Source organism: Lepidochelys olivacea, assembly GCF_965140295.1.
Source record: "Lepidochelys olivacea isolate rLepOli2 genome assembly, chromosome: 16".
Lineage (NCBI taxonomy): Eukaryota > Metazoa > Chordata > Testudines > Cheloniidae > Lepidochelys > Lepidochelys olivacea.
Window position 1 is genome coordinate 3491119 of NC_140426.1, and position 24144 is coordinate 3515262.

Sequence of the window (24144 nt, forward strand, 5' to 3'; positions counted from 1 at the left end):
TAGTAATGAAGACACAAAACTCCATTTTTAAATCTCAATTAGCAGCTCAGGTCACAGCCGAAAGCTAACCCCAGGTAAGAACACGCCTCTGTTTGCAACTGCACTTCACTTCACGGGAAGTGGTGGTGCGACTAGTGCAGGCACACACATCTGTGCTAGCACAGGTCACACAAGTAGTGTAGACAGACTTGGCAACATGGACTTCAGGCTAGCAATGAGAGTACGACCTGCCGGAGGCCCTGCCTATGTACTGTGGTTGCTAGGCCAGGCCGCCACATGGCCAGCACTACTGTTAGATCACATCACCCCTTGCAGAGCGGACGTACCCTTAGAGAGCACCAGGAGTAAGGTGGTTGGAGGCTGGCATGGGGCAGGTGCAGCTTGCGCCTGTGACAGTCACTGGGCGAAGGTGAATTCCCCTGTGGGACTGAAGAGGTGCAGCTGCAGAAAGGGGCAGCAGGATAGGTTAGAATATTAACGGTGTTTCAGGGGCTTGTTTGTGAGAACCCCTTGTGCTCCCCCTTCTCCTCAAGGCCAGGGGCTGGCTCTCAGGACTGAGTGTGGAGCTGGACGGCCCGCTCCGACTGGGACCTGCAGGCTGGGAAAAGGCTGGCGATGGAGCCCTGGCCCCAGGCAGCAGCCAGACCACCTGCTCTGCTCCGCTCCGCAGGCCACTTTGACTTGGGGATGACTTCAGCACGGCCTTAAAATGGGGTTGTTTAAAGATAAGGGATGAGTGGAGCACCCCAAGCCTGCTCCTGGGGGGAAGCAGGCAGGGCTCTCACCCCTTTCAAAGGCCCTGCACACAGAGAGAAACACGCGGGGAGAGCTGGGGGCAGATTTCACACCTGGCCCCGGCTTTCTAATGGGCTGATTGAAACCCCTGCTCCGGCCACCCATTGCCAAGTCCCAGCTTCGAGGCCCAGGGCCCCGTCCACGGCAGCGCGCGGAGTCCCGGCCGGGCAGCGAGCGCCCCGCCCCGTCCTGGGCAGGCGCGCGGCCCCAGGCGCCTGGAGCACGCGCCGCGAAGTGAGACGCGCGGCGGCCGGGGTCGCGGCAGGTGCCCTGGCTGCGCCGCGCTCCCGAGCCGCGTCCTTCTCTCCCGGAGCCGGGCTTCCAGCTTCCCGTTCTCCCGCTCGCGCCGCGGGCGCCCCCTCCCCTGGAGACGAGCCCCCGTCTCCCCTCCTTCCCATGCCGCCCGTGATGTCAGCACGGGGGGCGTGCGGGGGGGGGAGCCTGCACGGCATATAGAGGGGGCGCCCTTGGACCTCCCATTACCCAGCTCCCTGCAGCCATCCCTGCGCAGGCAGCCGGCGGGGAGCCAGGCAGCGGGTTTGCGGAAGCGTTTTACTAGCGAGAGCCGGGTCTGTTGCGCGTCTCCTCCAGGCTGCCAGGAGATGAATGGCAGGAGGCAGTACGGACACTGTGCCATGGCGGGGCTTGGCCCCTTGACTGCCAGCCTGGGATCCTAGTGCACATGGCTCCGCGGCAGGAGGAATAAAGCAGCGGATCGGGGCACGCTGCAGGACTTCGTGCCGTCTCTTTGTTACCGTTATTTCCCCTCAGCGTCATGGGCGGAGGTTTTGTGCAATGAATGTTGCCTCCAAAGCTTTTCTCCCAGCGAATATGGGCACAGCTGTATCCAAAAGGAAGACTCTGAGGAATGATGCTATGTCTTCTGTAGCAGCTAAAGTCAGGTGAGTGATAACCTCCGCCTAGACAAGTTGCGGCAGGGGTGGGATAAAAATAACTACCCAAGAAGATTCTGGCCATGCTGGGAAGAAAACAATGCCTTGCTAAACGAAATGCTAACGCAAATGCAATGTGATGCATGGGGTGTGCAGTCTAAACGTTGGGCTAACTGCATTACAATATCAGCATAGAAGAAACTGGGGCATTTGCAGAGGGCAGGGTGTGTGTGTGTGTGTGGGGGGGCATAATGAGACTCAGTATTGCAGGTGTTTGCATTTGCCTCCTCTCTTTCCTTCTGGTGAAATTCACTAGGTGAGTGGTGCTTGAACGTGCAAATATTTTAGATGCCTCATTGTTTTTCCAGACACACATAGTATTATCTCTGCAAAGCAAACTAAACTGACAAGACAATCAGGCTTGTTTGTGTGGGCTGGGAGAGAATGTGATGCTGGTTTCTTTGGTCCCTTTATCTTTGGCTGACCTGCAAGCTCCAGTGGAGAATACTGCTTATTTATTTTTAGTTTTATTCTGGCTTTACAGTGGGTTTAAATAGCAAATGACATGAGGTGTAAGGAACCATCTGCCTAGCGGGAGGCCTGTCAAAAAAATCACTCATGGGGACACACAAACAAACCTCAAGTAATTAATGGCACTGATTTGCAATCAGGAAATCACATTTGGTATATGAACTTTACATATATAATGACATAACTTTTTGTGTTCCTCAGAAACACCCTGTATGGCAAAATCTTGTACTGTCCCTTTGGTTAATGTATGTGTGAGTGAGTACCTCAAGGACTAATGAACAGTGCAGTTCACACTGCATTTAGTAAGGGTACATTAAGCTAATAGAAATAATGTGTCTCTCTCAACAATCCTTCTGTAGGGAATGGTTTCAGAGTAGCAGCCGTGTTAGTCTGTAACCACAAAAAGAAAAGGAGGACTTGTGGCACCTTAGAGACTAACACATTTATTTGAGCATAAGCTTTCGTGAGCTACAGCTCACTTCATCGGATGAAGTGGGCTGTAGCTCACAAAAGCTTATGCTCAAATAAATGTGTTAGTCTCTAAGGTGCCACAAGTCCTCCTTTTCTTTCTGTAGGGAATGTAACTAATGGCTACTTAGAGTAGGAACATTGTTCAATAGAAACTACATTGTACCTCTGCATTCTAGAAATGCTGACACACACAGTACCTATAGCCATATGGCAAATATTTGAAAAATGTCTAATATATGATAAATATTTGCTTATACTGTGCAAAACAGAAAGTTCACTTCTAAATGTCTGACATGCCAGCACATAAGATTGTACCATGCAGTTCTCTCAAGTGTCATATAACTGTTTTCAAATGAACAACCTTCAAAGAGTTAATTCATCTGTGAAGGTTGTACCCAGGGCATATTCCCCAGCTCTGCTGGCATCATCAATTGGTATTGCTCAATATGCCCTGTGCCAAATGCCCACCCCACCGAGGCAGGGGTTTAATGTTTTAATGAGCTAGTCATCAGAGTGGATCCTTTCAGTCCTTGTAAATGGCAAATACTTTGAGTTTGCCTGGTTTGGTTTGCATCATGCAAGCATAGACAATCGAGATACAAAAGGAGCACTTAAAGACGATAAAGTCATCGCAGAGAAAGTAAATAAATTCTTTGCTTCAGTCTTCACGGCTGAGGATGTTAGAGAGATTCCCAAACCTGAGCTGTCTTTTGTAGGTGACAAATCTGAGGAATTGTCACAGATAGAAGTGTCACAAGAGGAGGTTTGGGAACTGAGAAACTTAACAGTAACAAGTCACCGGGACCGGATGTCATTCACCCAAGAGTTCTGAAAGAACTCAAAAGTGAAATTGCAAAACTATTAACTATAGTTTGTAACCTGTCCTTTAAATCAGCTACTGCACCCAATGACTGGAAGATAGCTACTGTAATGCCAATATTTAAGAAGGGCTCTAGAGGTGATACTGGCAATTACAGACCGGTAAGTCCAACATCAAATTAGTTGAAACAATAGTAAAGAATAAAATTGTCAGACACATAGAAGAACATAAATTGTTGCGCAAAAGTCAGCATGGTTTCTGAAAAAGGAGATCATGTCTTACTAATCTATTAGAGTTCTTTTTGGAGCGGGGTAAACAACCATGTGGACAAGGGGGATCCAGTGGACATAGTGTACTTAGATTTCCAGAAAGCCTTTGACAAGGTCCCTCACCAAAGGCTCTTATGTAAATTAAGTTGTCATGGGATAAGAGGGAAGATCCTTTCATGGCTTGAGAACTGGTTAAAAGACAGGGAACAAAGGGTAGGAATACATGGTAAATTTTCAGAATGGAGAGGGGTAACTAGTGGTGTTCCCCAAGGGTCAGCCCTAGGACTAATCCTATTCAACTTATTCATAAATGATCTGGAGAAAGGGGTAAACAGTGAGGTGGCAAAGTTTGCAGATGATACTAAACTGCTCAAGATAGTTAAGACCAAAGCAGACTGTGAAGAACTTCGAAAAGATCTCACAAAACTAAGTGATTGGGCAACAAAATGGCAAATGAAATTTCATGTGGATAAATGTAAAGTAATGCACATCGGGAAAAAATAACCCCAACTATACATACAATATGATGGGGGGCTAATTTAGCTACAACTAATCAGGAGAAAGATCTTGGAATCATCGTGGATAGTTCTCTGAAGACGTCCATGCAGTGTACAGCGGCAGTCAAAAAAGCAAACGGGATGTTAGGAATCATTAAAAAAGGGACAGAGAATCAGACGGAGAATATCTTATTGCCCTTATATAAATCCATGGTACACCCACATCTTGAATACTGCGTACAGATGTGGTCCCCTCATCTCAAAAAAGATATACTGGTATTAGAAAAGGTTCAGAAAAGGGCAACGAAAATGATTAGGGGTTTGGAACGGGTCCCATATGAGGAGAGATTAAAGAGGCTAGGACTTTTCATCTTGGAAAAGAGGAGACTAAGGGGGGATATGTTAGAGGTCTATAAAATCATAGAATCATAGAATATCAGGGTTGGAAGGGACCTCAGGAGGTCATCTAGTCCAACCCCCTGCTCAAAGCAGGACCGATCCCCGACTAAATCATCCCAGCCAGGGCTTTGTGAAGCCTGACCTTAAAAGCTTCTAGGGAAGGAGATTCCACCACCTCCCTAGGTAACGCATTCCAGTGTTTCACCACCCTCCTAGTGAAAAAGTTTTTCCTAATATCCAACCGAAACCTCCCCCAACTGCAACTTGAGACCATTACTCCTTGTTCTGTCATCTGCTACCACTGAGAATAGTCTAGATCCATCCTCTTTGGAATCCCCTTTCAGGTAGTTGAAAGCAGCTATCAAATCCCCCCTCATTCTTCTCTTCTGAAGACTAAAACATCCCCAGTTCCCTCATCCTCTCCTCAGAAGTCATGTGTTCCAGTCCCCTAATCATTTTTGTTGCCCTCCGCTGGACTCTCTCCAATTTTTCCACATCCTTCTTGTAGTGTGGGGCCCAAAACTGGACACAGTACTCCAATGTCGAATAGAGGGGAACGATCACGTCCCTCGATCTGCTGGCAATGCCCCTACTTATACATCCCAAAATGCCATTGGCCTCCTTGGCAACAAGGGCACACTGTTGACTCTTATCCAACTTCTCATCCACTGTAACCCCTAGGTCCTTTTCTGCAGAACTGCTGCCGAGACATTCGGTCCCTAGTCGGTAGCGGTGCAAATCATGAGTGGTGTGGAGAAAGTGAATAAGGAAAAGTTATTTACTTGTTCCCATAATCTAAGAACGAGGGGCCACCCAATGAAATTAATGGGCAGCAGGTTTAAAACAAATAAAAGGAAGTTCTTCTTCACTCAGCGCACAGTGAACCTGCAGAACTCCTTGCCTGAGGAGGTTGTGAAGGCTAGGACTATAACAGGGTTTAAAAGAGAACTGGATACATTCATGGAGGTTAAGTCCATTAATGGCTATTAGCCAGGATGGGTAAGGAAAGGTGTCCCTAGCCTCTGTTTGTCAGAGGGTGGAGATGGATGGCAGGAGAGAGATCACTTGATCATTACCTGTTAGGTTAACTCCCTCTGGGGCACCTTGCATTGGCCACTGTCAGAAGACAGGACACTGGGCTGGATGGACCTTTGGTCTGACCCCGTATGGCCATTCTTATGTTCTTATCTGCATATCTGACCACACGGCTGGTGGTAGCTTTCCCAGTGAGGTGATCTTCAATTCCCCCTGTAATAAAAACGCCATCCTGTGAAAAGCCAAACCTACCAAATATCTCCATTTATTGGAATGTCTCAGGCCATTACATTTACCCTTTGAAAGGTTTTCTTTTCATGGTACTTGGCAGGGCCGACTCCAGGCACCAGCGAACCAAGCAGGTGCCTGGGGCGGCAAATGTAAAGGAGCGGCAGGACGTCGGGCTCTGGGGCAGCAATGTGCCTTCGGCGGCCACTCCATCACAGTGTATTTTGAGCTCGGCGGCAATTCAGCGGCGGGGACGCTACTCTTCTTCGGTCACCAGTGGCAATTCGGCGCCCGCACCATCACTCCGCCTCTGTGTTTGGCGGCAAGGGTTTTTTTTTGTTTTGTTTTTTTTTTTGCCACTTGGAGCCACAAAAACACTGGAGCTGGCCCTGGTACTTGGTCCATGCTATAGAATTTGGGTGTATATTGCCCGTCCCTGTTACCTTTTAATATGATAGACTTATGAGGAAAGATTAATAAAACTGTGAATTTTCAGTTTGGAAAAGATGACTGGGGGGGATATGATAGAGGTCTATAAAATCATGACTGGAGTGGAGAAAGTAAATAAGGAAGTGTTATTTACTCCTCCTCATAACACAAGAACTAGGAGTTGCCAAATGAAATTAATAGGCAGCACATTTAAAACAAACAAAAGGAAGTATTTCTTCACACAGTGCAGTCAACCTGTGGAACTCCTTGCCAGAGGATGTTGTGAAGGCCAAGAGTATAACAGGGCTCAAAAAAGACCTAGATAAGTTCATGGAGGATAGGTCCATCAATGGTTATGAACCAGGATGGGCAGGGAGAGCCTCTGTTTGCCAGAAGCTGGGAATGAGCGACAGGGGATAGATCTCTTGAGGATTCCCTGTTCTGTTCATCCCCTCTGAAGCACCTGGCCCTGGCCACTGTCAGAAGACAGGACACTGCGGTCTGACCCAGTGTGGCCTTTCTTATGGCTCCTGGGAGATCCTGAAAAACGTCTCTGTTGCTTGATGGGACTTGGGATTTAAAAAAAAATATAGATGAGCTTCACATCTTACACTGACTGTGGAACATTGGCCATGACGATGGCAGAGAGCTGGCTCCATCCCTGCTGTGCCGCAAGCTGCAGCCCTCTCGAGATATTTGCCTTTTGTTTCTTGGTGGCTGCTGGGCTGATATTATGTGGACAATCATAAAGGGAATAGGTCCATTAGTAGCACTGGCTGCTTCCCCAGTCGTAGCCATTCACAAGCAGATTGGAGGAAGTGAACTTTTCATAGGAGCCCGGGGGGCTCTTTTTGCTAGAAAAAATTACAGCAGACTTCTCTGTAGAGCCCAGTCGAGACTGTGCTGACAAATCGACTTAAGGCATCTTGTCACTCTGAAGCTCTAAGGCACAGCTTTAAATCCTGGTGATAGTGGGGTAAGAAGAGAGGAAGTGATGTGGTTAGAAATGGACAGTGCAAAAGGCAATATAGTTCAGATTATTTTAGGGCTGTCAAGCAATTAAAAAAATTAATCACTATTAATCACACTGTTAATAATAGAATACCATTTATTTAAATATTTTTGGATGTTTTCTACATTTTCAAATATATTGATTTCAGTTATAACACAGAATAAAAAGTGTACAGTGCTCACTTTATTTTTTATTACAAATATCCACTGTAAAAAAAACAAAAAAAAATAGTATTTTTCAATTCACTTCATACAAGTGCTGTAGGGCAATCCTTTTATAATGAAAGTTGAACTTACAAATGTAGAATTATATACAAAAAATAACTGCATTCAAAAACAAAACAATGTAAAACTTTAGCGCCTGCAAGTCCACTCAGTCCTACTTCTTGTCCAGCCAATTGCTCGGACAAAGAAGTTTGGTTACAATTTGCAGGAGATAATGCTGCCTGATTCTTGTTTACAATGTCACCTGAAAGTGAGAACAGGTGTTTTCATGGCACTGTTGTAGCCAGCGTCACAAGATATTTACATGCCAGATGCGCTAAAGATTCATGTGTCCCTTCATGCTTCAACCGCCATTCCAGAGGACATGCATCCAATGCTGATGATGGGTTCTGCTCAATAACAATCCAAAGCAGAGCGGACCGACGCATGCTCATTTTCATCATCTGAGTCAGATGCCACCAGTAGAAGGTTGATTTTCTTTTTTGGTGGTTCAGGTTCTGTAGTTTCTGCATCAGAGTGTTGCTCTTTTAACATTTCTGAAAGCATGCTCCACACCTCGCCCCTCTCAGATTTTTGGAAGGCACTTCAGATTCTTAAACCTTGAGTCGAGTGCTGTAGTTATCTTTAGAAATCTCACATTGGTACCTTCTTTACGTTTTGTCAAATCTGCTGTGAAAATGTTCTTAAAACAAACAACATGTGCTGGGTCATCACCCGAGACTGCTAGAACATGAACTATATGGCAGAATGCGGGTAAAGCAGAACAGGAGACGTACAGTTCTCCCTCAAGGAGTTCAGTCACAATTTTAATGAACATTCATTTAAAAAAAAATGCATCACCAGCATGGACGCATGGCTCATGGAATGGCGGTTGAAGCTTGAAGGGGCACATGAATCTTTAGCGCATCTGGCCTATAACTGTCTTGTGACACCTGCTACAACAGTGCCATGCACACACCTGTTCTCACTTTCAGGTGACACTGTAAATAAGAAGCAGGCAGCAGTACCTCCCATAAATGTAAACAGACTTGTTTGTCTTTGCGATTGGCTGTCCAAGAAGTAGGACTGAGTGGACTTGTAGGCGCTAAAGTTTTACATTGTTTTGTTTTTGAGTGCAGTTACTGGGCAAAAAAATCTACATTTGGAAGCTACACTTTCCAAATAAAGAGATTGCACTACAGTACTTGTAGAGGTGAACTAAAAATACTATTTCTTTTGTTTATCATTTTACAATGAAAATATTTGTAATAAAAATAATATAAAGTGAGCAATGTACACTTTGTATTCTGTGTTGTAATAGAAATCAGTATATTTAAAAATTTAGAAAAACATCCAAAATATTTAATAAATTTCAATTGGTAGTCTATTGTTTAACAGTGCGATTAATTGTGATTGATTTTTTTGAGTTAATCGCATGACTTAACTGCGATTAATCAACAGCCCTAATTATTTTAGTTTATAAAGAAATCTGTCCATCAAAGCTTTCAATGCATCAGGGCCTTGGCAGATTTCTGGAATGTCTGCCCACAGTATGAGGCTAAATTGCACAGTGAATACTTTTTAAATATACATACTCTATAAAGAAAATGAAATTCTCTTCAGCATATAACAGCCCTGTGAGTTTAGCAAGAGGAAGGAAGCTGGAGTGTAGATGTCTTACTGTGGAAAATACAACTTTGGTCATAGAATCTCAGGGTTGGAAGGGACCTCAGGAGGTCATCTAGTCCAACCCCCTGCTCAAAGCAGGACCAATCCCCAATTTTTGCCCCAGATCCCTAAATGGCCCCCTCAAGGATTGAACTCACAACCCTGGGTTTAGCAGGCCAACGCTCAAACCACTGAGCTATCCCTCCCCACAAATGGTTCAGATGATGGCATGGATTTTTGACAGATGGCTAATGCTGGGTGTATGGGAATCATTTTGGGGTGCCACTGTATGTGACTTCATGTCTGGAGGAGATAGGAGCTACCCAAATAATACAGGTTTCAGAGTAGCAGCCGTGTTAGTCAGTGTCCGCAAAAAGAAAAGGAGGACTTGTGGCACCTTACAGACTCACCAATTTATTTGAGCATGAGCTTTCGTGAGCTACAGCTCACTTCATCGGATGCATTATGCTCAAATAAATTTGTGAGTCTCTAAGGTGCCACAAGTTCTCCTTTTCTTTTTTCCAAATAATACAAATACTGTGGAATCCAGGATCGGGCCAAGAGACTCTTGCTCACTTTGGCACCTGCTGTATAGGTATGACAAGATGCTGTGGTGATTCTTATGTAGGAACTCTTTGATGCCCCTTGATCAGTTCCAGTTCACATGCTGGGATCAGGAAGCATAGCTGACTGGGCCTGTGCTGGGTGTTCAGCCAGTCAGGTCACAGCACTGGCTGTTCGTAGCTGTGGCCCGTGGACTGCCCCTACTGCAGAGATGCCAAACTGAAGGCATATGTGTGGGGAGGGAGGGCAGAAAACCTCCTGACAATCCCCCTGCAGAATCCTTTCTGAACTGCTCCATGGGGGGGAGGCGTGTTCTGTGTGGCAGTGGTTCTGCCCCCAAATCCTTTGGAACCAATCACCAATAGCGGGGGGCCTCTATTCCTCTGCCCTGGTTCTGTGGTTCTCTGACAGTGTAACAGGGGTTTCCACAGCAAGTGCTGCCCCCTGGATTTCTGCAGCATGGAGGGGCAAGGAAGTGAAAATTCAGCTCCCAGTTTCATTTCACGCTGCCACCTTTTCCACAGGGCTTTAGGGGAGGATGATGCTTGGTTCGCCAGCTCCATCATTGGCCCCTGTCCATACTCTCTTTATCTAGGGCGAGGCCTCTGCAGGGCAGGAGATGGGCCCCAGTAGTGGATTGTACTATCCTCCACACAGAGAGGAGGAGACTCTCCATGTGGGCCTCCAGTCTCCTGTGATTTTATGTATCGTAGAGTCATAGAATATCAGAATTTGTTTACTGTTGTGTGACAAGCATGATAATGTGGTCTCAGCAACAGGTCTGAAACCCCTGCAATCCCTTGAACCGTAAATTCAAATCCCAGCAGGTTTGACTCGGTGCTTCAGCTTTCCCAGATGGATTCATTAACTTCCATGCAATTTACTGCATGTTGGATCTTTTAAACAAGTGTTTAAAAACCAAGGCCCTATCTGCTCTTCATGGACATCACCAGTACCTTGATAAGAACAGATGGTTGCCCTGGCATTCTTGGTCAACATTACCTCCTCTTCCGATGCAGTTGTAGTATACGGTGTAATGATCCGGTGCGTTGCTCAGACTTATAATGTATGAAATATCTTGTATAAGTGTAACATAGAATCATTAGTATATTGCTCTATTCCTTGTTAGAGCAGTTAGTGGGAATAAAGTCTTCCCATGCCATGTCTTGGTGCATACAGTACCATGGCATATGGCCTTTCAGTACATATGAACAGAATGGAGGGATTTATGTTGCATGGCAGGTGGCCTCAGATGATTATTCTTCATGTGGACGGTGGCTCCCACGCCCAGCTCTCGTGTCCTTCACTTGCCATACAGCAGACCCACCTGCTCAGCTTGCTGTTGTGCTGCAAGTGAAGTCTTCACAATATACCAGTTTCTGCGGGTTCATGGATCTCATGATGTTTTCTTACAAATTTCCCCACTAAAACTGTGTCAATTCGATGAGCTTATGGCACAATACATATGAACATCCCTTTGCTGCCTCTACACAGCTGCTGGCATGCACACTGGATACCCTCTCCCATGCTCAAGACCCCTTTTATGAGGTTACATGAGATACAATATCCTATAATATAAAGTCCTTCGAGATTCACCGTATTGTACAGCATGCCAGCTTCTTGCCAACTGCTGAACCTGTCTAAATCTCCTATATTGTTTTGAACATTTCAATGTCTCTTTTAAAGAGCTGAGTCCAGTGCTGGTACCTATAATAACAAATAGCTGCAATAAGGAATCTGTTTTAACCAGCCAAAGGAAGCAGTGACAGACTTTGTATGAGTTCTGCCTTTGTCAGTCTAGGCTAGGTGGAGGAAAATCTGAAGGAGTCTGTTGCTCTTGGACATTGATAGTACCCTGGCTACGCCTTCTGACACCTCTGAGTTGGGGCAACATGTTTAGGCTCTTTGCAGTCACATTATTTACCTGAGGCAAGTTTCCTTTTTTCATACTTGACAGTTAAATGCATATCCCTTGCTCTCTGTGCTCCAAGGTGTCCACCACTGCAAAGGGTTTTCTGTCCAGGTCATGGACAATTTTGGTGGGTTTGGAACCACGTTGGCTGTGTTCATAGTGCCAGAATTGAGGGGTGGGGGAAGTGGGGCAAACAAGATTTATTAATAATAAATGTTGCTAATAAAACTTTATTGTTTTTTTTTGTTTGAATTACAAAATTAGAGCATGAGAACCCTGTAGCTGCCATGTGCTCGATTTTAGTAAAGCATTCAGTAGTGTCTTATGAAACTGTTGTGATTTTAAATTGGCTTAGGTAGGAAAACTACCATATATAATTGCGCATTGGTCACAGACTCTAAATAAAGAAAGGGTTATGATAAACTGCAGTGTATTGAGGAGTGGGCTGCCTGCGGCAGAGACTGGTGGTAGGTCTGGTTTAATTTAACTTCCCCATTAACAGTCTGAAGGAGGGAGTACCCAGTGCATAAGTGTCATTTGCAGATGGTGCTCAACTGCAATAGCTGTGAAAACTGGTGAGGGCAGAGAAATAACACAAAGGGTATGGCATAGATAAATTACACATAAGCTACACGAGATGGAGCTTGGCAAACTGCAAGCTAATACACCTGGGGAAAATATCTGAAACTCTCTGAGACAATGAGAAGGGATTTGATACCAGAAAGCAGGAATGCAGAAGGATACCAATGTGTTAGTGTGGACAGCAAATTAGACAGGAATTTGAAATGGAATTGGTTGCAATGTATGCATATAAATGGTTGAATATTGTACTGATACTGTGCTAGTCTCACTGGTCGATAATCTGGTGATGGACAATGGTCAAGTGTCCATGCTGATCTTTTAGGTCAGTCCAAAGTGCTTGATACCAAGGACGGTGACATTTTGTTGACATGTCTGCAGACCCAGCCCAGAGTGGACAGCAACATTCTTGAGTGAGATTTTGAGTAATTCATTCAGAGGGGGTTTTTGAGTAATCACGCATGTGCCCTGATCGCTCTCTCATGTGAGATACCATGGGGTCTATCCTGTTGCCTCTTCTGTTCCTGCTGGGGAAGATAGTGAGATGTTTGAGGTGAGGTCTTTGGAGCACAGCACAGGGATGGTTCCCCAGATTGGCCCCACGCAACAGCAGGGGCGGGGAGGTTGTTATTCATCTCTCAGCAGCTGTGCAGGGGCTGCTCACAATTTGGGCCTTAAGGAATGATGGAGATGAATTTGTCTAGACTGTAATTGACAAGTGAAGAGGTAAAATTCCAGGATATTCCCACATGTGGCATTCAGCATATAGTATGCAAATTCTTCAAAAAATAAAGAATGGGACCAGCTCAGATTTTAGGGCAGATGGACAATCCATACTGGGCATCAGCAGAGGTTTCTGGGACACTGATTGGATTGAGGTGCACTTACATCTTTGGAACAAATTGGAAACGAAAGTTAATCTAAATAATTCCAAATTCTTTATTTATATAAAACCCCATGCACACGTAGCATAACAACAACTGGTGTGAGAGCTGACAAGCTCTTATTTCTCCACATAGATAATTTACATGGAATGAGGCAGAGGAAGAATTTCTGACACACACCAAACCAACCAACCCTGCAGTCTCTTCATTTCATGCATGTGGAAGGCTCATTATGTGTATACAAAGGAATGGCACCCTAGGGGCCTGACCCTGCAAATCCTTACTCGCACAAGTAGCCCTTGCTTATGTGAGTTACCCATTGACACCATGTGAACAAGGACTGCCTGTACAAGTAAGGATTCCTGGGATCAGGCCCCTAAGTTTGGACTTGTATAATGCAAGGGCCGTATTGTGGCTGACATCTGGATGGGTGCACAAGGGGGTGAGAGGGCACAAGGAGCCTTCACCCTGGTTGTGTTAAAAAAAGAACTAGATACATTCATGGCGGATAGGTCCATCAATGGCTATTAGTCAGGATGGGCAGGAATGGTTTGCCAGAAGCCTCTGTTTTGCCAGAAGCTGGGAATGGGCGACAGGGGATGGGTCACTTGGTGATGACCTGTTCTGTTCATTCCCTCGGGGACACTTGGCATTGGCCACTGTCAGACGACAGGACACTGGGCTAGATGGACCTTTGGCCTGACCCAGTAGGGCTGTTCTTATGTTCTGATGCAGAGGTGAAAGCGGGCCGGTAAGGTGTACTGGTAGGAAGTGACTGCCGGTACGGGCCTGTACGTAGCCGAAGTTCAAGCTTTAACATCTTTGCCCCTTCCCCTCCTTCCCCCCCCACCCCGGTTGGTGGCCCTGCTGGTAGGTTTTAACATCTCTGCCCCTTCCTCCCCGCCCCCCAGGGCCACCAACGGAGGGGCGGGGGCAAAAGGGGCAGCTGCGTCAGGGCCCAGTGATTTAAAAGGGCCTGGGGCTCCTGGCCACCATTACTGCAGCAGCGGACGGAGCCCCAGGCCCTTTTAAATCACTACCAGAGCCCCGGGTGGTGCGGGCTGGGCAGCATGGAAGGGCTGGCTGCGGGAGGCTGGTCCCCCAGCCCCACCACTCCTGCCTGAGGCCCCGTCCCTTCTGGGGGCCTGGAGCAGGGCCCCCGTACCAATAAGCCTTTTATGATACTTTCACCCCTGTCTTGAGGCATGGGTGAGTCACAGTAGCATCCCCTACATCCTCCTAAATTTTCAAGCTAGACAAATTCAGACGGAAATAAGGCATAATTTTTTAACAGTCAGAGTAATTAACTACTGGAACCACATAGAATCATAGAATGTCAGGGTTGGAAGGGACCTCAGGAGGTCATCTAATCCAAAGCAGGACCAATCCCCAACTAAATCATCCCAGCCAGGGCTTTGTCAAGCCTGACCTTAAAAACCTCTACCTCATTCATACCAAGGATCGTGGTGGATTCTCCATCACTGACCATTTTTAAATCAAGACTGGATGTCTTTCTAAAAGATCTACTCTAGGAACAATTCTGGGGCAGGTCTCTGGCCTGTGCCATACTGAAGGTCAGCCCAGATGATCACAATCGTCCCTTCAGCCTTGAAATCTAGGAATATCCCAAGTGCAAGGGTGGCTTCCTGCTGGTGCCCCTTGGGGGGCTACCCTGACAATGGGGTGGGACTCTAGCTCTGCCCCTCCCCACCCCACACTGTAACAAAGGCACAGGGGAGAGAGCATGCTGCCCCCAAAACAAGCCTGTCTCAAAGGAACATTCTGTCTTTGGACTGGACATGTGGGATGCATGACAATATCAAAGCCTTAGCACGCTACGTTTGCTATGTGTAGCTAAGCAGAGAACTAACCAAAGCCCTGCTGCTTTCACAAGTGGAATCGGCTCTCCAGCTCAATACATTTTGCATCCTGCAATGGTAAAGTTATTAGTCCTTGGGAAATCAGATCACTTCCCTTCTTTATTGCTCTGATAGTCTCCATTTCCAGTGTCATATTGTTTGCGGCTCACAAATGGGCCTTTCATTCTTACCTATGCCAGGCACACTCGTGAATACGCTCTGGGGAGATAGTGTATATGTGCAGTGAGGAAAACTCCTGACTGCATGGGTGAAGGGCTGCTGCACTGTCTTGTCCATCAAATGGCAGAATAGAAGGGAAGTCAGGAGCTGAGAGTAAGTGTAAATTTGAGTACAAGTGCTGTTGCTTTCACAAGCAGCCTCTCATGGCAGCACCTGCAGCTTCACCTTGAGAGCCAGAGAGGCTTACTCTGAGGTCAAGCACTTTGAAGGAGAAAGATAGCAAAAGTACTCCAGCAGCGAGAGAGAGCTGTCCCCATTGCAGCTCACCTTCCTGCTGTGCTACCTACTTGTTGTAAATGTAATTATTGTCATGAGCGTGTTTGTTTATTTTTACTGGTCTTAATGACCTCTTAAACAATCTTGTTCCGTAGCACCAGGGGGAGTGTAATGGGTGCCCCATAGCTTGGGGTAAGGTGAATGGATGGCTATTCATATTGTAGGAGCTGGGGCTGCTAACATGCTGGAACATAAAGAAAAAGGATCAGAAGGTTGGTTGGGATTGGAATGTAGAGGCTCTCTTCACTAGGCTGCCACTCTGAATTTGACCCAAGCTGGTAGCTGTTACCATGTCAGGGCCATTTGGCAGCTCTCGGAAATGAGGCCGTGCAGCCCAGTTCCAAGTGGTCAAGTTTCCAAGTCATAAAAAACAAGGCCATATTGTACAACAGTTGGTTCCCTTGTTTGCAGTCTCACCAGAGAGGCCAAAGGCTGAACAAACCATGGAGCTGCACTTCCATCTCACTCCTAGAGATGTTCCAGTCCGATACAAGTTGAGGCACCCTTAGCCATCATAATGACAGGTTTCAGAGTAACAGCCGTGTTAGTCTGTATTCGCAAAAAGTGAATGCATCCGATGAAGTGAGCTGTAGCTCATGAAAGCTCATGCTCAAATAAATTGGTTAGTCTCTAAGGTGCCACAAGTCCTCCTTTTCTTTTAGCCATCATAGTGTACTTGTGCTGGCATCAGCTGGAAGTAGAAGGAGGAACAAGGGGACTTCTGGGAAATAGCACTCATTAAAATGCTCTTTGTGATTGCAAATAGCTGTTCCAACACTAACCTTTACTCCTCTCTTTTTGTATCTGCCGCTGTGTGTTCCCTGGCATTTGGATTTTCAGGGCAGCAAGGGCTTTTGGAGAGTATCTTTCACAAAACCATCCTGAGGGCAGAAACGGCTCAGGTAAGAGAAATCTTGTGTGTCCTTTATCCTGATGTGTGGATGGTGCTCATGTGTCACAGTGGACTTGGTAAGAATAGGGCAAGTTGTAGTGTTAACCACATTAGTTGGTTGAGATAAGCTCGCTCCTCGGGTTTACCTTCACCAACGTGTTAAAATTACAGTTACCTACTCTCCACTAGGATTTTAGCATGTTAGCTAATGTGTTAAAATAAAAAGACACCTGTGTAGTGTAGACACCCCTAGAGGTGGTCCCTTGTAAGCGTGTAGATGGGTGTGGTTCTCCTTCGCGGTCGGTCTCTGAGGGAGGCCACGCCCCTTTGCTACAGTCTTACAGATCAGTGTTGAGGCATTTTGATGGGAGAAGCTTGCCCGGCTGTTCCCTAGGGTGTCCCTGTTCTGTAGAGAAAGACAAGAGACTCCAGAGCTGTAGATACAAAACATTTCACTCGCAGCGCAGCCACTAAAAGCCCCCATGAAGACATCAGGCTCCTCTGCAGGGGAGGAAGTTTTTAATGGGACGTAAAGGCCTACGGACATAAAGGCCTACAGAAGTAGGACATAAAGCCCTAGGACGTAAAGCCCTAGCATTTGCAATTTGGGGCCTCAGCAACACAGCTGACGTTTTGCACATGTGGGGAACTATCTTTTGTCCCCAATGTATGAAATAATACATCCGCTTTTGCCAGACAGTCAGGTAACTCCCTGCTTAGCCAATGCTGACAACCTACAGAACTGGCCGGCCTGCTGAAGTGCTGGTAAGAAGTGTGATGTCCCTTTGCATTTGTTAGGTATGATAGTCTCAGACAAAATAATGCCTCTGGAGTGCCGATGATTCATAGGTACCGTTGTGATCAGTGTCTGCTTCGGGGCTGCATGCTACGGAGAACAGGCGAGTGCCTTCAGCACAGTTGCCCTGACACTGACCTAGCAGGAACAACAAGCAGTGATGGTGTTAGTATCCTCAGCATCACTGCACGTGGGGGAAAACGGAACCAATGGAGGCTCGTTATTCTCAGAACCTGTAACACGTATATGTGTACTTACAGTGGTGCATGTTCTTGGATCCATATTAGCCTTGAGGGGAAAAATCTGAGTGCTTGTGAACCTAACTATCTGTCTGTGGGCACAGATCAGACAGTGAAAGGGTCAAATAAATGTACTTGTGCCTGCGGCCCTTATGGAAAAACCTTAGAGAATTGAATAGGATCTAAATCAATAGGGTTCAATAGAAATTGGTCTAAAAGCCCGTAGAATATAATAGAGAAGGGTGGCCAGCTTGAGCCTGAGAAGGAGCCAGAATTTACCAATGCACACTGCCAAAGAGCCACAGTAATACATCAGCAGCCCCCCATCAGCTCCCCCACCCGCACTCCCAGCACCTCCCACCCACCGGCAGCCCCGCCGATCAGCACCTCCCCCTCCTGATCAGCTGTTTCGTGGCATGCAGGAGGCTCGGGTGGGGGGGAGCGAGAGTGCAAAAGGCTCAGGGCAGGGGGCGGGAAGGGGTGGGTGGGGGCAGGGCCTGTGGCAGAGCCAGGGGTTGAGCAGTGAGCACCCCCTGGCCCATTGGAAAGTTGGCGCCTGTAGATCCAGCCCCGGAGTCGGTGCCTAGACAAGGAGCCGCATGTTAGCTTCTGAGCATGTGGCTCCGGAGCCCTAGGTTGGCCGCCCCTGTAATAGAGAATACAATCTTTTCCATAGATTTGTTAATCATCTTATGAAATTCTATATAATTTTAGCATATTCTGTAGGATATGATGGAGCAAAAATCATTACAGTAGGAAGGTTATTCTGTTAAATTCTATAGGGCTTTTGTGGGTGCAAAATGTGGCCACAGGTTTCCGTTGTCCCCACAAGCAGAGAGGTCAGATATCAGCCTTTCCGCAAATGTTCTCCATTCTATGGGTTTGATCCTTGAGCACTCTGAGGGCTTTGCTGGATTAAAGCCAAACTGTGTGCTTAACTTTAAGATAATGAGTATTCCCATTGACTTCAATGGAATAAATTAAATGCTAAAAGTGAAGCACATAGAATCATAGAAGATTAGGGTTGGAAGAGACCTCAGGAGGTCATCTGGTCCAACCGCCTGCTCAGAGCATAACCAACACCAACTAAATCATCCCAGCCAGGGCTTTGTCAAGCCTGACCTTGAAAACCTCTAAGGAAGGAGATTCCACCACCTCCCTAGGTAACCCATTCCAGTGCTTCATCACCCTCCTAGTGAAATAGTGTTTCCTAATATCCATCCTAGACCTCCCCGCACTGCAACTTGAGACCATTACTCCTTGTTCTGTCATCTGCCACCACTGAGAACAGTCTAGATCCATCCTCTTCGGATCCCCCTTTCAGGTAGTTGAAAGTTGCTATCAAATCCCCCCTCATTCTTCTCTTCTGCAGACTAAACAATCCCAGTTCCCTCAGCCTCTCCTCATAAGTCATGTTCCCCAGCCCATACTTTATTGCTTTGCTGGATTGGGTCCAGAGTGCTCATCATCTTGCAGGATTGAGCCTCATGTGTATGTGAATGCACAGCGTGTGTGTGTGCACTAGGTGTGTGGCTGTGTCGTATACGTATTGGCACACCGAGAGTCTTCACTTGATGAGACCTGCAGGCTTTGTAGTGTGAAAACCAGGGTTCTAAAAAGGGACCATAGGCAGCTCTTTTCATTGTTGACTATTTATACTGGGATAGTATAGGAAACCTCAATCAGAATCGAGGCGCAGTGTGCTAGGCACTTCACAAATGCCTAGTGAAAGACAGTCCCTAACTTAGAGTCTACGGACAAAATAAGTGTGGGAAAGGGGGTAGGGAGGACCAGTATGGCAGTGGTAGAAACACCTGGCTACATAGACTAGCTGTGCGTGCAGCGTCACCACTTAACTTCCAACGCTGCTGTTATGATGAGAGAAGCCATGGTGGGGAGAATTTATATTCTATTTCCTTGAAGTGACAGTAGTCAGCATTGCTGTTGTTTACACTCCTTCACTCATTGGGACATGACTGATTTGGAATTATAAGAGAGGCCACATGTATGATAAATCCTCAATTTAGAGAAACTGTTTCACAAAACTCCTACTCTCGCCCCATTGTATGAATCCACCCGGGTAGCCCTTCAAAAAGGGGACTCACACAGCCATGCACATGCTGCTGGATAGATGTTTTAGTAGCACAGTGCTAGGTTGAGATAGAGCTGAGGCAGCTCTTTCAACCCTTGCTTAACAGAATAGGAGAATCCTTCTCATCACCCATTGAAATCCCAACCAAGTCAATTACAGATTTTTTTTCAGCTGTGTTGAGGGGCCTCCCTGCACAGCAGAGCTCTCCTGAGCACCCTGACTCATTCTCCTGGATGGGAGTGCCTAAGTATGTCTTGGCTTTGGAGGTAGATAGATTTATTTATTTATTGCCATCTGCAAACCATACTCCTCACTTGTTTCCTCTGGTGGGAATTTGGCAGCTTCTTTCTGCAGGAGAGAAAGTTTTCAATGCCCTCCTGCCTATACGTTCTTCCAAATACAGCCCACGCCTCACCCTTAAGGCATGGACTCCAACAGTCCATGCTCTTTGAAGAGCGCTTGCGAACCTCTAACACATTTTGCCATCTTTCATCCATTCTCCTGAAATAGCTGTGTGGTTGGTCTCTGCTCCCTTTCTCATGAGTGCTGATTACTAGGATTGTGTGTTGATTTGTTTGTGGTTACTGAGATTGTTGGGTTTGATCAGAAACTGCCTCCTTTCTCGCTAGCCTGCTCCTATTGTCTAGTGCCAGAGCCTATGACACAGCAGTCACTTTGTGGGGATGGTTGTGACATCTCGGCTGTTCTCAGTGGTAGCAGATGACAGGACAAGGAGTAATGGTCTCAAGTTGCAGTGGGGGAGGTTTAGGTTGGATATTAGGAAAAACTTTTTCACAAGGAGGGTGGTGAAACACTGGAATGCGTTACCTAGGGAGGTGATGGAATCTCCTTCCTTAGAAATTTTTAAGGTCAGGCTTGACAAAGTCCTGGCTTGGATGATTTAGTTGGGGATTGGCCGTGCTTTGAGCAGGGGGTTGGACTAAATGACCTCCTGAGGTCCCTTCCAACCCTGATATTCTGTGACATCACAGAATGGATCAGATGAAGGCTAAACTGGAGTTTATTTGCAGGACTTGAAGTATTTGCAGTATTTGAAATACGCGTTCATGTTTCATATATATGTCAGGAACCCTGTTAGAGACAGCATTGGCTCCTGACAGCTATAGGAAACATGAATGTGTATTTCACTGCAATATTTTGGGTCTAGATTTTCTATAGATTTATATTTTTCACTTATTGTGTCACCTGAATTTCCTTTTCTTCCTCTTCCCTCTTGTAATTCACCCTGTTTTTATTGTTCTGCCTGCCGGACTCTTGGGTTTTAACTGCCCCCCTTTCTTCAGTCTAAATTGCTCCTCTGTCACCTTCCTCCTATGTTCCATCTTTACACCCACTCCAATCGGCCCTGCTTTCTCTCTCCTAAATTCACTCCCCTCTACCCTGGCTGGAGTCCCAGGAGGGCAGAGGGAGACGATAGGAGCAAGAAAATGTCCCTAGGATCAGATTAGTCCTGCCCTTTCCCACTAGAGTCAGGGGGAGCCAGAGGCACTCAGATACAGCAGTGATAAAAGCCTTACTGGGTAGACACGTGGATAGCAGGAACCTCCTCTCCCCTAGAAGCACTGTGGACAGGGTTTCCTCTTGCTCTGAGGGAGGAAGCGCTGGCAATGGTGCAGACTTCATGCTGAAGGGCAAGCAAATAGGAGTCTTCCAGCCAGGACACCTCTTCCTTTGCCAGGTGCAGCTAAGCCTTCAACTCTGAGGCAGAAGGCGGGAGCCCCAGAGACTCCCCATCCAGACACGAGCTCCTCCCCTGAGATGCCAGCAGCACTGACACCCTCTGAATTCATCCCACCCCACGGTCTGACTGACTCTTCCTTTTGGTTTTGTGTTGACGGAGCCTGGGGCGGGAAAGCAGCTGAACCTGTGGCTTTGGCGGTTCCAAACTGTTGCTTCGTGTTGCACCAGTGACCTGATAATCTATTGTCTTTCAGAGGTAGCTTCTGCCTTTGGAGTGTGTGTGTGTGTGTGTGTGTTCACGTGTGTGTGTCTGGAGAGTGTGAGTGTGTTCACGTGTGTGTGTGATAGGGCAGGGAGCTGGGAGTGCGATAGATCATTGCAAACCAATTGTATATCAGCAGGATGGGCCAGCTGCCACTCTCTGGATGGTGTGGCAAGCTGTGATTCATTTGGAAGGCTTTGGTTGGGGTGCTGTTTGCAATGCTTCTGCAGTTGACAGATGCCCAGCCCTCAGGCACTGAAGCTGTGAATGGTAGGTAGACTCCTCCTTCCCTGTGGAATTAAATTCCCGTCATAGGTATCGGCAGACAGGATTCTGCAGAGTACCGCAGTGTGTAACTTCAGCAAGAACGATTTTTGTTGGAGGAGTGGAGAGTGTTTATTACCACTTAACATTTTTGTTAGTGGTTTTGTTTTGGGAGGTGGATCCCTGCTAACTAAACATGGGATTTAGTAGCTTCATGAGAGTGAGCTCTTGGGTGACTGGCAGTCCAGGTATATGTTACCTGCTTTGTGTCTTGTTGTGAAGGTGTTTTTCCAGGTGGGTTTAGAAGGGAGCAGGCGGGTCTTCTCTGCTGTTGGACAGCTTGTCTTAGCTGTCACGTTGCTCATGGGAATAACTGGCCATGCTGCATTTGGTTATTGCAGGCATGGGAACATGAGCCATTTTTCTACTATTGCTGCCATTTTGCAATAGGCCAGCTGTCCTATTAGATGATGTGTTATTGGTAGAGGATGAAGGTTCTGCAACCCTGTGGGCCACTGAGATATCTTTCTGGTGGTCCTTGGATGCTATGAGGGAGGGTTGGGCCCATGCTGGCTGACCTAATGTAAACTTCATGCATAGCCTCATGGCTGAGAATATAATGCGTGTTGTGTGTGTGTGTGTGTGTGTCTTTCTTTTGTCAACCTGTCTTCCTCTTCCTGTCTCCACCTCATCCCTGGATTATCCTGATCAGTCAGGAGGTACCTGGTACAAGAAGACTCCCAAGATGAGCAACATTTTGTGGGCTGCACTAGCATTTTGAACCTCAAAACCCGCTGACCCTCATGAGGTCATTGCTACCAGCTGGAGGCTTTTCATGTGAAGCCCTGGAGTGGAGTTAGTGCAGAATAGATTGTCCTCTGGAGTAATGATCTACAAGGGAGAGTAGGGGAAAGAATATGTTAACCGACAGTCACTCACAGAGGCAGATGTTTAAAGGCTGCACACGTGAAAGTAGTAAAGAAATAATCATTCCAAGTCTTACCACTCTGTGGGGGGTGAGCGCCTCTAGACTTCCCAGAACTCCCTTTGGGACTCACACAGCAGCAGCGTTGGAGCCCCAGGTTGAGATGTTCGCACAAGAACACATGGGTACAAACTGGCCATGAATAACTTTAGGTGGGAAAGAGAAGGATTCTGACCATCAGAGGAGGCAGGTTTGGAACAGCCTCCTAACCAGCAACGGGTGGTAGGGGAACAACCTAGCTAGCCTTAAGGTAGAGCTTGAGAAATTTATGAACCATAGAATATCAGAGTTGGAAGAGACCTCAGGAGTCATCTAGTCCAGCCCCCTGCTCAAAGCAGGACCAATCCCCAATTTTTGCCCCAGATCCCTAAATGGCCCCCTCAAGGATTGAACTCACAACCCTGGGTTTAGCAGGCCAATGCTCAAACCACTGAGCCCAGAAGAGGATGACCACAGGTGTTGCAGTTCAGCAGAGATGTGTGATGGTTCAAGATTGGAATTGCAGGGGGTATTGTGTGTCAAACAAGATTGAAGAGTGTTCCCAGAGTTCTCTGAGTGGAAACTTGCTCAGTTCACATTCTGCCTGGTTCTGACTGGTCCCCATCACTCTGCCGGATTCTTTCAGATGCAGCATGTATCTCCATAGCTCATGAACATTCATTTGCCCTAACATGAACAGCATGGGTGCATGTTTGAAAGAAGCTGCAGATCTAAGTTCTCAAACCCTGCTGTTCCTTCTCATCTCACAAAGTTAAGGGCCCAGAGGCAATAGCTGTCCCTTCATTTAATGGCAAAGCTATAATATAGCTGGAGAACTATAATAGCTAGAGAAGCGTAACTGCAAAAAAAGGAAAAACACATTTTTTGAAATTGGAGGTGGTAGTTATTTCCTCTTTGCTCCCTAAAACAGTGGGGTTTATCTAGATGTCCATCTCTTCTTTGTCTCCAGTGCTGGGTTTGGGATTCTGGATCCAGGACACTTTCATCCTCAGTTTGGTTGCTAACAGATTTGCTCCCTTTTATCTCCTGCTGTCCTCACTCAGTGGGCCAAAATCTGCTCTGACATAGAACCTGTACAACTTCACTGAAGTCAGAGGCTGATACAGAACAGAGTTTGGCCTGATATATGGGGCCAGTTCCCCAGCTGATGTAAATTGGTGACAGCCAGCTGAGAATCTGGTCCTGAGTCGGTACAACAGTGTGCTCAGTGCAAGAGCAAGGAAATGCTGTTTCTGCTTTTACAGAGACACTGTCAAATAAAAGGGCATTTAGAGGATCAATTTAAAGGAATATGTCACTGGGTCAGACAATGCACTCAGTTTGACCTATAGTGGGTTAAAATTATTTTA

General features: G+C 46.6%; 1 protein-coding gene across 4 annotated transcripts in view; it reads left to right on the forward strand.

Annotated features, from left to right (window-relative positions):
* Positions 1-1143: 1143 nt before the first annotated feature.
* NSMF (NMDA receptor synaptonuclear signaling and neuronal migration factor) overlaps positions 1144-24144 on the forward strand; it is a 90621-nt gene continuing 67620 nt past the window's right edge. For 3 of the 4 annotated variants that reach the window (XM_084650477.1, XM_084650478.1, XM_084650480.1), the window contains exons 1-2: positions 1144-1697; positions 16405-16466. In XM_084650477.1, the coding sequence (XP_084506603.1) occupies positions 1591-1697; positions 16405-16466 (169 nt within the window). In that variant the 5' untranslated portion in view covers positions 1144-1590. The remainder of the gene's footprint in view (positions 1698-16404; positions 16467-24144) is intronic. The other variant, XM_084650479.1, reaches the window with a different exon arrangement.